We start from the raw sequence: 13,831 nt of genomic DNA, 5'->3' as shown, positions 1-13,831 counted from the left end.
CCCTAAAAGAATTATCACAGTGCAAATCTTCCATCACCATGGTGTGTCAAAAGGAGTAACCAACAGCAGAACCCTTACCTACCACAGTAAGCTGTAATATTCCATGTAACAAAAAAACAACTTCTGCAGGCCTTATCACAGAGTAATAACTACCACCTTAAAATGCATGCCAACTTTAACATTTGCTTTTAACAATATATATGTCAGACCTACTGCCTTTACCATCACTTTCTATAATAACCAGTCTTGATTATTGGTTTGTCATCATAACCAACTCAACCCTGGAGTATTAAGTATAAGCTTTTGCACAAGGCAAAAAATGTAATACAAGCACTGTTTTTCAGTTGAAGCACAAAACCTCTGTGCAATCAAATGCTGTATTCACGTGACCCAATATGTGGGAGGAGCCTAAGTCTCTCTCTAAGTAGAACTTTTGAAAGCTGTTTTTCTGTTAATCACACAAGATATGGCGACAGCTGCACTCTCAAGTCAGACCTAAAAAGGATTTCATACGGTTTACAATGCATGCATGACATATAGAATTGAATATGCGATGACTAGGTTAATTTATCAGATGTAAAATAGTCCCTCATGCATTGCAATGCTAGTATTCTATAGAAAACATGTGAGGAGACGGCCAAATAGCTAGTGCTGCCAACTTTAGAAGTGGGGAACTAAGTTAAATATCTCATCTCGGGTCAGCATTCTACAATTCAGGGCAAATCATTTCATCTCCCCATTCCTAAAAACGAAACAAAAGAAATGTCTGACGCCTGATTCTCTTGTAAAGTTCACTAATGCTTTTAGGTCACGTTTGAATTATAACAAATTGCAAGGCGGAATGATACACAAAACAGCCATTAGCATGTGGTAAGAGGGAATAATTCTCTGTTGGAGCCAAAGCCACTTTGTATATATTTAAAAAGACAACAGATGTCAAAGCGGTGCTTTATGGACAACGAAGGACTCGACAAGCACCTGAGTGGCCAATATTACATCATTTGGCTGAATTCAATCCTTTTTCAGAATAACTATTGACTATTCAAATGAGTTTCATATACTTCATAGCATGAAAAGTTCTCTCATATAGATAGCCTGAAAAGCTGGCTTGGTCTGGCCCTAGTGGGTCATTGTTTGGCATCCTAGCTACTAAAAACTGATCACTAAAATACAATATTAAAGCATGTTGCTGATCATGTTTCAGGTTGAAAGGGTTCCATTGCTGCGTGGATAACTAGTTGATTGAATGTTTCCATAGCAATGCGTTCTTAGGTGCAAGTTTCATTTAACTAGCTAAAATATATGTTTTTTTATACTATATCCAGTGACAAAAATAATGTATTTTCCCCCAATATATTTTACTTCAAATGTATCTACATTTTGTAACTAATTTCTGAAACAATTTTTTTTTCAATTTTAGCTTATGCCATATTTAGTAATGGACATTCTCCACAACTACCCAGGTCTTCCCGGGCTGTTTGTTTCGTGTGCTTATTGTGGAACATTAAGGTAATTTGAAATGTTATAATTTATTTTATTTTGAAAAGGCATGCAGTCATACAGCTACTTCCAATTAATTAGGGAGGAGGAGCTCAGGGTAAGGCTAGACCATGTCCTTGGTGAGGTGCTCAACTGTGTCATCGCAGTAGGATTCTGAGGTGCTCCACAATATCTATCCAGGGGGGTTTGATATATTTGCTTATGATGTTCAGCCCTTCATCTCTTCCTCACAGGCGAATACATCACAGGCATTTCTCAGTTGTCTGAAAACCTGGATGCAATTACTGTATTCCTTAATAAAAGTGATGAGGACATTGTCTCCTTGATACTGGGTACGGGATTGTCTACTGCCTCAAACTGAGAGCCAAGTGATTGAACAAACATTCGCTCAAGTTTTCCTTGAATTGGGAATTGTGTGGTTGAAATCACAATTATGCCCTATCATAACATGATATAACATAACACAGGACTAGACAAGACATCATAACATGATGCCAACATTTGCACATCGTCAACATTTCCAGCTAGTAGTTTTGGGACCAGAATGCCTGAGACTGTTATGTCAACCTCCACCAATACACTGAGAAGTGCTTTCACCAGTGACCTTTAGGCACTAGCATTGGGTCAATTCTTGTAAATGTTGGCAATAATGACCAAGGTAAGCATAGGAATGCATGGTATCAGAATCTTGTCATTCTCAGCAACTGAGAATGACAGGATCTGAACTTGGTTTATTAAACACATATTCCCCTGGATAATGACCAAAGGAGGCTGCCACTGCCTCGAAATCCATCTATCATTTGCAAGTGGGGCCTATAATGGACACTGGTTCACCCAGATGTTGGTTCCCTGCCCCATCTGCTTCCCTACATTAACGACCTACAATATTCCATGCAGGGGCGTAGCTTCAGGAGGGTGTTACAATCCCCTAATAAATTTAATACTGGTAAATAATTGGGGACAGGTGCTTTCAATCGGGTTTCGGATTTCACCGGGTATTTTTACACACACACAGACAAAAACACACACACCCTTTCTTTGTTTGGAAAGTCTTCAAAAATGTTGGTAAATTTACAAAATACTGTGTTTTCCCTCACTTAGAACCCGTACCAATCTGAATTTCTCTCCCCTTCCACTGCTCCATTAAGCCCCTGTCATGCACACTGCCCTTGGATAATGTATTTTAACCTTATATGTCAGCGTGATTGTCAGAAAATCTGATGCTCACACCCCCTCCCAATCTAATTGACCAAGCTACGCCCCTGATTTCACACTAACCAATGTGCTTGACTACCTTTAACAGAACACATGTATTCGTAAAGCGCACATATCAACAAGGTGCTGAATAACAGATGTTTATTGTTACTCAACAGTACTCATTTTATTGACCTCAGATGGATGAAAGGCTGAGTGGACCTGCTAGAATTTTAACCTGTGACTACAAGTCAAACCAAACACAGGACCCTACAGTGGATGCATTAGTCCACTAAGCCACCAGACCTGGTGTTTCTTTTTCTTTTCAGGAGTGATAAGAGTTAACCATCAAAGCATAAAATCCTAGAATGCAAGTGGGTAAATACAAGTAAATAAAGGCAGAACCAGTGCTGGGTCTGGTGAATTAGTCTAAAACAGAGTGAACGCAGCGGTGCTGTGAGCAGAGAGCTGCAAATGGGATTGGAAGTACAGAGCCATCTTTTAAAATCAGCTTTGCTTATGATTCAAGCTAGACAGTAGCGTAACTGATGGGGCATTTTGCCTCCTCCATAACTGGGCATCAACAGAAAATGACCCAAATTTGATACAGCGGTTTACAGAATAAACAAACCTGACCGGGTTACTGTCCGCAAGCTTGCAAAGTATTTTTTGCCTGGGAGTCAGGGAAATGCCTATGGGTCCGATTTACAGAACTAACTTAAGACAAAATCCTAAACTTACTACTTTTGGTATTCACAGAAGTTAGGATTTTGTCTTAAGTTTGTCTTATGACAAACTTAAGACAGACTTAAGACAGACTTAAGACAAACTTAAGACAGATTTAAGACAGACTTAAGACAAACTTAAGACAAAATCCTAACTTCTGTGAATACCAAAAGTAGTAAGTTTAGGATTTTGTCTTAAATTAGTTCTGTGAATCGGGCCCAACGAGTTTGATGGAAGAAATAAAGCCTACATTTCGGTACCGTTTATTGGGGGAATTTTATATAGCGTAAACTTGGGCTGAAAGTATTGGAACGCTTTACATAAGTGCCAGTTGCACTACACAAGGCCAGTTTCCTGTTTTTTAGACATCAAACCTGGTTCCTCAGTGCCAAAGCCAGCAGCTCTGGCGTAATGTGTTCACTAGTGCTGTTGCTTTAAATACCAGGCGCTATTGCGACACTTTTATTTTCACTAGGTTGCGTTGATGGAGAGCATGGCTGTGCGCCCCTTTTTAAAATATTGCTCTACGTAAAGCGCATATTTTAACTCCGAAATTGTCCAAGTAAACGTCTGCTCTGTAGTTAGCACAGTTAGGACATAGAGTGAGGCAACACTTCTCCCTTATTCCGAGTGGTGATGTTTGCAGCTCGTGCCCCTTCTTGGAGAATTTATGTGTCAAGTGAATGCGCTTTAGACAGTGCAGTGACTTAAAACAGGCACACAGCTGCGCACACATACATGACACTGCCCCTGGCTCATGACTTCGTGATTTCACCTGCAGTACCTCTGGCAGGTGTGCGTGGGTGCCCTCTAAATCGCTGGCAGAAGAGATTAGACAGAACACGTTTTTTGTATTAAATGTAAACGTTTTGTAACAATATTGTTTAAAATGCGTGTACGATCCATCTAGCAATGTCTCTGCTCACGAACACACCCCACTCATGTGATCCTTCTGTCTCCAGCACGGTGTCGGCCACCATCAATGGTCTGGCAGGTGTAACAGTGGAAGACCTCATTAAACCTTGCTTCCCGTCACTCACAGACCGGAAGCTGGCATGGATGGCCAAAGGGGCAAGTACGTCACAAACTACATTATTACTACTTTTCCTGTGTGGACTATACAGAGTGTTAACAATGTATATTTTAGTCAATATTGTTATCCAGAATTGAGTATTTTGTAAGAATGGAACAGTCTATATCTATAACTATAGATAGCTTGTTCGGGCCATGTGGGACAACCAGCACACTCAGAAAAAATGGCGTCAGCTGTATGCATGCCTTCTTGCCACGCACGTGACTCGTGATGTAATAATGCTGCGTCAGACAATCCTAGAGTGACTCCTGCAGCTTTTACTGTTGCAGCTTCATTTCATGTCAAAACTGGAGGTTATAAATGTGTGCATTATCTCTTTAATTGTGCCTCCAACTAGCCACAACTGAATACCATTTCCATAGCAAGAGAACGAAAAAACCCGTCAACGCTCTCATCCCTTTGCAGCACTTCCTCTTTTATTAGTGCTACCCAACATATACATTGTTTATAGGTCTTGCCTACCGGCCGCTGTCTTCTGTCTCCCAGCCAGCATATAGCACCATACATAAAGAAGGAGAGCAGCCTTTAGACCAACTTCTGTCACTCGCTGGCCATTGGCATTTAAAAAAACAAATTACCATCGGCTGGCGGGCTGTCTTAAAGTTATGGCATTTTGTAGAGGTTACACAGAGCTCAAGGTAGCCCCCTGTAGTAACCACTCCACTGTGCTGCCAAACTGCCTTGCTGTCTTTGTACCCAACTCCCAGTGCACTGTGATGAGATGCCTGCTGCATCTGGCAGGAGCATGCTTTTATTTTGGCAAAGCCAAGCCCTTCTAAACTGACCACCGAGTTTGCACATACACATAGGAAGCATGCACATACATATAGGAAGCATGCACATACATGTAGGAAGCATGCACATACATATAGGAAGCATGCACATACATATGGGAAAGCCATCTTGTAATGGCATTTAAAAACATAAGAAACTCCATTATAAGACGGCCGCCATGAATGTAGGCTCATGCACAGCAGCAGGCAAAACAAGCATTTGCAATGCTTTACGTGAGTTTGAGCTATTGACATTGCAAATGACAATTCCTTTTATTTTTGTTTCCGTTTAAAAAAAAAATAATAAAAGGCATTGTTATTTACAATGCCAATAACTTACACTTGCGTAAATGCGAGACCTATTGCATTGCAAATGCTTGTTCTTTCTTTGCTGCTCCTGGCAGTGGGGCGACTGGGGCCACTGCTAACAGGCCTCCTGTCAGCTTCAAGAATTCCAGCCATCCTGGTTTGTTACTGGCATCTTATAGTGGAGGTTGGTTCTGGCTGTTAAAGCGTCCTTAAATAGCAATCTTTTAGTTACGTACTTAAAGAAAAACCTCTGCAATACCCTTGCTATTAAAAAATACTTTAAAAAAACTCTGGCTTTAATCACAGACACTCGTGAACCAAGGTTAGCATGGTAAGAGAACAATACAAATTTGACAGTACTGAGAGTAACAAACGAGCAAATCTAGCAATGTGTGTTTCTATGTGTTCTCTCAGGCAGTTATGCTCAACAGTCGAGAAAGCTGTCATTCGTCATTTATTACATTCAAATGTTTCCTTGGTTGACTCGTATATTATTTAGTGCCATATACGTCTTCAAGATTTGCAATAAACTGTCGCTCAAGGTGTTACGTATAGGATATAGAAATACCAAACACGCACATTAAAAACATGGAATTGTCTTAAGAAATTGAACATTTGGAAGATTTATATATTCATCACTTGGCGGCAGTGTTGCACCACTGAACTTATTTTATTTAACGTACTTTGTAGTGAAAAACGGTCCTGCATTATTGAACAAAACGTGTGTTATATTAATAGTCTTTTTTGACGAGCAGTCATGGTCTTACTGTTTTTCGATCAATGAAGTGTAGAATGACAGTTCACGACTGCGCTAAATTTACAAGATATATAACCTTTGTACCGTGATTGTGGCATCCATGAAAACATGTTACAGTAGAGCCCCTCCCACAGATAACTGCATGCTGCAGTTTGCCCACACCTGACCCATCCCTCGCCTGCGTCGACGTTCCCAGTCAGATGATCCTGCCAAGGGATCCGGACGCACGTGCCCTCACTCCCGATAGTACGTAGCTGGAGCGGAGCGTCAGAGTCGTTTCTAGCACCGCGTGGCCTGTCCCTCACTTGACAACCCAGCAGTCCATAATTCAAGCATCATCACTCAGATTATTTTCTTATGCCCAGGGGTTGAAGTTGAACATTGATACCACCAACATCGTTGTAGTTCCTGGCAGATTTGTTCATAACTGCCAAGACTTCATCTTACTTTTTTCTGACATTTTCTTATGCGTCACATTTAAGGCATTGAGTGACAGTTTGTTGCGAGAAAAATAAGTAGTTATGGTAATTAGATAATTGTACAAAATGCCCCCTTTTGGCATTTTAATGTATAGAAATGACATCAATACTGCCCGTCTTCCCCGAATGGAAAGTGCTCATGTCTAAAAAGCCCGGTCCGGCTGATGGTGTCAGACTGTCAGTGTAATTGGTAAAAGAAGCAGTGGTGCGCGCTCTCCACAGAAGAGCAGGGCCGGGAATCGAAACTAGTGGTGCGCGCGCACCACAGAGGAGCGGGGGCGAGGGAGCGCGGCAGCAGCAGCGAGGCGAACGCGCGCTGCTGCACGTGCTAGACACGGAAGGGAATGGGCGGAGCAAAGGCGGGACATGCGCCCGCCTTTTCCCAATTGCGTGCCTTATTTTTGTTAAAAAAACACACAAAACCCAATGGCAGCCGGGGAAAGCCTGATCAAACCAACGAGCGTGTGGTCAGCTTTCAGAACCCCGTACAAAAGGTCTCGCGCTGCGCAAGCAGTGTTGCGCACTGCAACGCTAGGCACGAGACCTAAAAAAAGGAAAATTGGTGCCTGGAAGCAAAGGCGAGACCTGCTAACAAATAGATCAGTGCCCAGAAGCAAAGGTGAGACCTACTGACTTTGAAAATGCTTGTTCTTTGTCGTCTGTATTCGGAATAGATCAAATCATTGTAGAAATGTTTTTACTCAGTATGTCTGAATGGAGTAGTGTGCGAAGGTTAATTGTTTTAATCAAGGAGATTAGTATAATTGTGTTTTAATTGATAAGTATAACTCTGTTGAAGTCAACACGGATGCCTCATGCTTTGCCAGGTTCTGGGAGGATGCTGCATTGCGGCAGTTTTAAGCACTCACAGAAGACTGTTCTCAGCTGGTTGAGTGTAGGTAGAGGAGTTGGATGTTCGGGTTGGTGCTTTTTAGACAGGAAAACAGCGGACATTCTTGATTTAAGCCTTTACATAGTTTGATATAGTTTCAGAAGGAGAATAGTCATTTAGGATAGGGAAAAACTAGATTGTTGGTAAAAGGACAGTTGGATTGTTCAGCAAAGGGTAGTTTAAGTATTAACCTTCTTTTTACCCTCTGCTAATTAAGGCGATGTAAAATGAAAGGCGAAGGAAAACAAACATAAAGGACGTAAGCTGCAGGATTGAGTACTAGTATTGATTACAGAAGAACATAGTCCCATATGTATGAAATTTACACTTTGCATTTCCTAAATAGCGAACCCTAAGAAATTGCTATTTAGGAAATGCATATTGGAATGTACAAAATTTGCTATTTCCTGATAGCGATTCTTATGGAGTAGCAATAGCACTGCAAATTTGGAAATGCCAATCTATTAGTACCTATGGGCCTCCATAAATCGAATGGTTTGGCATTTCCAAATTCGCAATTTCCAAACAGGAAATCGCAAATTTAGAACTGTACAAACATTTGTACCTATGAGCATAAGGCCCCCTCCCGCTTAAATCTAAGAAAAAAATGGTGTCCTTGTAAAGTGCTCCAATGCCCTCAGGGCAAGTGTGACCTCTATGGCCCTGCAAAAAATGCATTTCTAAAACTGCACCTGGTTACCATCAGATTGGATTTGATAGTAATAGCATTTCCTTAAATGCCTATTTTGTGTTTAGTAAATTCTACATACATACGGTTAGGAAATCGCACATAGGAAATCCCTATTTGCAATTTCCTATTTTGGGGATCGCAAAATGCAGTTTCTGCAGGGTAGAAATCGCATTTTGCGACTGCGTTAAGGAAAAAGAGCGGAAGAGTGTATCTGAATCTGAAGAAGAGGAACTATTTGACACTTATAGATTCAGAATGAGACAAAAAAGAGAATAAAAATGTTTAGGAATATAAAAAATCAGTTCAGAAGTCTAAGAAAGTTTAAAAAGAATCCAGTCATTCCAGCTATAGCCAAGCAATATTACAGCTACGAGTTATCTATCAGCCTAAATGGCTGACCTTTGGCTCATGTGGCAGAATATTTCTCTGCTAAGATAAGGCAGAGAAAACGAATGTGAAATGGTCAAGGTCCTCCAGACAGGTAGTTGGTGATAAAGTATACAAAATTTCAGAGCTGTATTAAAACATGCCCATATGTGTGCATTAAATTAGGGAAAACCCTAAGAAATGTTTGGAAAAATCTATCAGTATACGCAATGATAAGCTTTTGGATGTCCTTGGACTAGTCGTAAGTATATTTGATATACTCTAAAACACAGTAATGAAGGGTAATTCTATTGATACTGATTGTCTCAGGAGGAAGTTCATAATTTTGAGATCAGATGCAGATTTAATGGATACGTTGGTAGCAGAGGATGTACCAAAAGCTCAGGGTCATCTATTAGGGTATACGGTTTTTAAAAATTGGGAAAGCATGGGTCAACATTAAAAGATCTAGGTAAATTCAAAATTCAATGAGAAACATCTATGATGTTAGGATTTTGGCAGGGCCGGTAAATTAAGTTAGTTTCAAGTGAGGCCAGTTTTTAACCTCCATTCCAATGCTAATATACAGGACAGAGACAGTTCAATAGAGTTTAAGGAGGATATAATTGGTTCCAAGCCACAACAGGGGATCTAGTAGCAGAAAGAAGGAGTCTTTTAAGGTGCAGGTAGTTGATGTAGAGAACAGGGTCTTGGTACAATAAGCTGTAAGTTGCACAATTCCTATGAGTTTTACCCTTTCAAAGGTAAGAGGATGATTGAGGCTGTTGCTCAAGAGTGGGAGAAGATACCTTCATAAGCTTGGGTGGTACAGACTGCACAAGGATATGTATTAGACTTCGGTAGTCAGCCAAGGCAGATTCACCTTCCTGGAGATTTAAGGTTTACAGAAGAAAAAAGTGTTTGGGTTTAGGTGAGGTGCAAGAGTGAATAACGCATGGTTCAAATGAGATGTTGGGGCAGAAGATAGCAATTGTAAACTATTTTTTTAATGAGGAAAATAAAAGAAAGTCTCCAGGGAAGAGGGTCGAGTACTTTGATCAGATTTGAAGAAATGGGGTGTCTAACACCATTTCAAAAAGGAGAGTATCCATTTTTCAGCATCAATTTGAGAAATTACAATTGGATAGTTCATGTCGACTTAAAGAATGCATATTTCACAATTCCAGTTCATCTATAGTGTTAAGGGATTCTTCAGTTTCTTTGGAGGAACAAGGGGCAGTTTACCTGTCTACCTTTTGGTATATCTTCTGTGCTTTACCAAACGTTTATGAACAGAGTTTGCTTTTTTATGAAAGGGGGGAGTTTGTCCCAGAATATATTTACAAAGGTGAGACAGACAGATTTTTCGACAGCATTTGGAAATTAATGGGCAAATGTTAGAGAAGCTGGGTTATTTGGTCAACAAGGAACTGTAAATTTTAGAGATGGTCAAGAGAACAGTTTCTAGGTTTCACTGTGGATTGTGAGAAGTATATTTTTTGCTCACTATGAAAAAAATAAGCAAGGTGTAGTGGGTTGTGAACTTTGTTGCAGAAATATCAGTTTCTACTAAGAAGTTTGCATAGATAATAGCTTTGTTGTCCTATTCTTTTCAGGCTATAATCCCAGACACTTTACATTAATGGGTATTACAACATTTGAGAGCTTTTTTGAAAAGATATCAGTTTCCAATTAGGACTTTGGGGGTGAACCCAGATGGTTGAGTTCTTGTGGAGTAAACAGTTCAACAGGTTTCATAATCCTCTGGATGACGCTTGCAAAACAAACAAGTGCTATAGAGTTCATAACCCATCAGGATAACTCATTTAGAAACAAACGCTATAGAGTTCGTAAGGGGGACTCCTTATATATGACTCCTGGAGAATCAAACAAATGTCAAGTCTACTCTTTGTGATGTACTTCCCTTGTTATCAAACGTCTTTGTAGGCTTCACAAAAGAACAGCTAACATGATTCCAACAGCACGTCCTTGTTGCAGCAATGACGCATCTTGATTGCCCAGTAAAGCCACTATAGCTCACGAGGAACCTCTAATGTGTGCTTCATGATGGCCAACACATTTGAGAAGCCTCGACCTGTTGGCTTATGGGATATGTAGTCTTTCTTAACTTCACTTACCTGGTCACGGAACCCAACCTTCTGAGGTGCGTGACTTCTGTCTAGGCAGTGCGGACACCCTGTGCACCCTTTCACCTTCCACCGCTCCGGAAGACTTCCATGCTCGTCAGCCTTGAAGCAGCGAATCACGTGGGACCGACTTTAAGTGGTCTTTAATGAAATCTCGATGCACTAAACACTAAATGCAATGACAAATGCAGTTCATGTCAAGTACTCATTATGATATCACACTGAACTGCCTTTCAACCGACATTGCTTAGCTAATGCCTTAGTCAATAGGACAGAGTATCTGTTTGCTTTTTATAGACTTAAGACTCAGAATGAGTTTTCCAAACCTTTGATGATCCCAGCAGTAATGCCCTAAGAGGATTAATGAACAATCTAGAGGCAATTATCATTGTTGTAATGGCTGTTCACTTCTGTGTGTGCGGATTTGCTTTTAGCTCATGACGCATTGTGTGGGTAGTTTCCACTCATAATAATAACCTCTAGAACATTCATTAGTGTTATAGTAGCAGAACCTCCTCACTCTGATTGGGAACTTTTAATATAAGATGCTTTTATTAAAATTAAACCGCAATTGTTCATTTTGGAACTCTTATACTGTTGGCCGAATACAAAAAGGGAGTTCTAAACAAATGTCCTGTACGAATCGCCATGTTTGTTACAGTTCATGAAGGCATACTGTGAATGCATAGTGATGACATTTTGAATTGTTCCAGGTTATGGTGGCACAACCTTTAATTGTACCAAGATATGTCTGAACAACTCTGTACTGCTCTCCAAATGAAATGCAAAAGAGTTATATTCTTTCCATGACATAATCGTTCCAAGCAAAGGTAAAAAAAAGCAATTTTGGCTCAAGCATTGTAATGACAGACATGCTTGCTGCACTTTTTGGACCACCCTTTTTATAAAACAACTGACAGTCTTACTGACCCCTCAGTCATTGTGCACTGGTCCCATGCACATGAGGAACCAGCACTTTAAAAAAAAAAACAATGGAGGGCACAAATTTTGAGCTGGACCAGACGTTGAAGGGACCTGCATGGAGTTGGTTCAGAATCTCGCTGCTTCCTTTCACAGCCAAGGTCATTGAAAAGGCCGTCAACACTTAGCTAGACTACTTTATCGAAGCCAACAACATTCTAGATACCTCTCAATCTGCATACCGCAGCAACCACAGCACCGAGACCGCCCACCTTGCCGCCACAGACGACATCCGCGCCCTCCTTGACCAAGGCCAAACGGCAGCCCTCATCCTCCTGAACCTATCAGCAGCCTTCAACACTGTCTCCCACTGCACACTAGCCACCAGACTCTACGACGTCAGCATCCAAGGAATGGCCCTTGACTGGATACGCTTATTCCTCACGGGAAAACAGAGAATAAGACTCCTGTCCTTCCTCTCAGAACCAACAGAGAACATATGAGTACCCCAAGGATCCTCCCTCAGCCCACCCTCTTCAACGTCTACATGGTCCCCCTCATAACCATCTTCAGATACCATGGGCTCAACATCGTCTCGTACACCAATGACACTCAACTCGTCCTCTCCCTCACCAAGTAACCCGACATCACTAGGCACAACTTCCAACAAGGGATGAAAGCCATCGCAACTTGGATGGAGAACAGCTGCCTGAAACTCAACTCAGAGAAAAATGAAGTCCTCTTTCTCGGCTCCTCCCCCTCTGCATCGGACGACACCTGGTGGCCCCTCTTCTCGGAAACCTACCTACACCGACAGACCATGCACGTAACCTCTGCATCATACTGGTCTCCTCCGCATGCTTCAACACCCTCTGCATACCATGTAAAACATTTGAATGGACACCCTCTGACTCCAGGAAAATGGTCACTCACGCCCTCATCACCAGCAGACTGGACTACGACAACGCTCTCAATGCTGGCATCAACAAAAAACTCCTCTGCTAACTCCAGATTGTCCAGAACACAGCAGCCAGACTAATCCTCTATATCCCACTGCACAACCACATCACCTGACACCTCCACGACCTCCAATGGCTCCCTGTCGAAACAAGAATAACTTTCAAGCTGCTCACGCACACCTACAAGGCCCTCCACAACATCAGACCGTACCTCAACAACCGCCTCTCCTTCCACGCCCCCAAGAGAAACCACCGCTCAGCCGACCTCTCCCTAGCCACCTTCCCACGCTTCTACAGGAACAGAGCAGGTGGAATGTCCTTCTCCTACATTGCATCCAAGACCTGGAACGATATCCCCTTCACCTCCCATGAAGCCCGACACTAAACCAATTCAGGAAAGACCTAAAGACCTGGCTCTTCGAAAGACCCCATCAGAGTTTTACACTCCCCCTTGCCCCCCTGAGACACTAACAGGTGAGTAGTTCACTCTATAAACCCCTGATTGATTGATTGATTGGGCCTCCAGACCAGACCTTTGCATTATTGTCTCTGGCCTTAACTTCAGGACAGGAATTCCAATTGGCATTTAAATCTCCAACTATTACTCCTGTATGATATTTACAATGAGTCACCAAAATATCAGCCCTTTCTCAGGCTCTTCTGGAGGAATATGCACATAAGATATTTCAAGGTTTCTCCAGCTGTTAGGCTTTTGCTGTGGATATATTTTTAAGACAGTATTCCCTAAAATTCTATATTTTATTTAGTAATGGATTTCATCGTTTTACAATTGCCTTTGCTGGTGCAGTTATGGTGTAGCATTATTCGACCATATTTGGAAGGCTGTGATCCTCATATTTTCTAAGAATAGCATATATCCTACTTATGATGATTTACTGAAGAATATGTCTGCATTCACAAGAGAGACTGACTTGTAGAGGGGCCCATGCTTGACCTTCTGTTAGGCATTTAGGGCCAGATGTACTAACGTTTTTTGTGGACTCCTGAAGCCATGTATCACTGT

General features: G+C 41.5%; 1 protein-coding gene across 1 annotated transcript in view; it reads left to right on the top strand.

The window, feature by feature from the left end:
* The window catches only part of LOC146855939 (sodium-coupled monocarboxylate transporter 1-like), a 363,001-nt gene that overhangs the window by 159,137 nt on the left and 190,033 nt on the right, over nt 1–13,831 (top strand). The window contains exons 8-9 of the mRNA XM_085650685.1: nt 1,421–1,509; nt 4,383–4,495. Coding sequence (XP_085506811.1) covers nt 1,421–1,509; nt 4,383–4,495 — 202 coding nt within the window. The remainder of the gene's footprint in view (nt 1–1,420; nt 1,510–4,382; nt 4,496–13,831) is intronic.

The sequence above is a fragment of the Triturus cristatus genome, chromosome 4_1 (assembly GCF_964204655.1).
Source record: "Triturus cristatus chromosome 4_1, aTriCri1.1, whole genome shotgun sequence".
Classification (NCBI taxonomy): Eukaryota; Metazoa; Chordata; class Amphibia; order Caudata; family Salamandridae; genus Triturus; species Triturus cristatus.
The sequence above is the reverse complement of the archived record's forward strand: the minus strand, read 5'-3'. Positions and strand labels throughout refer to the sequence as shown.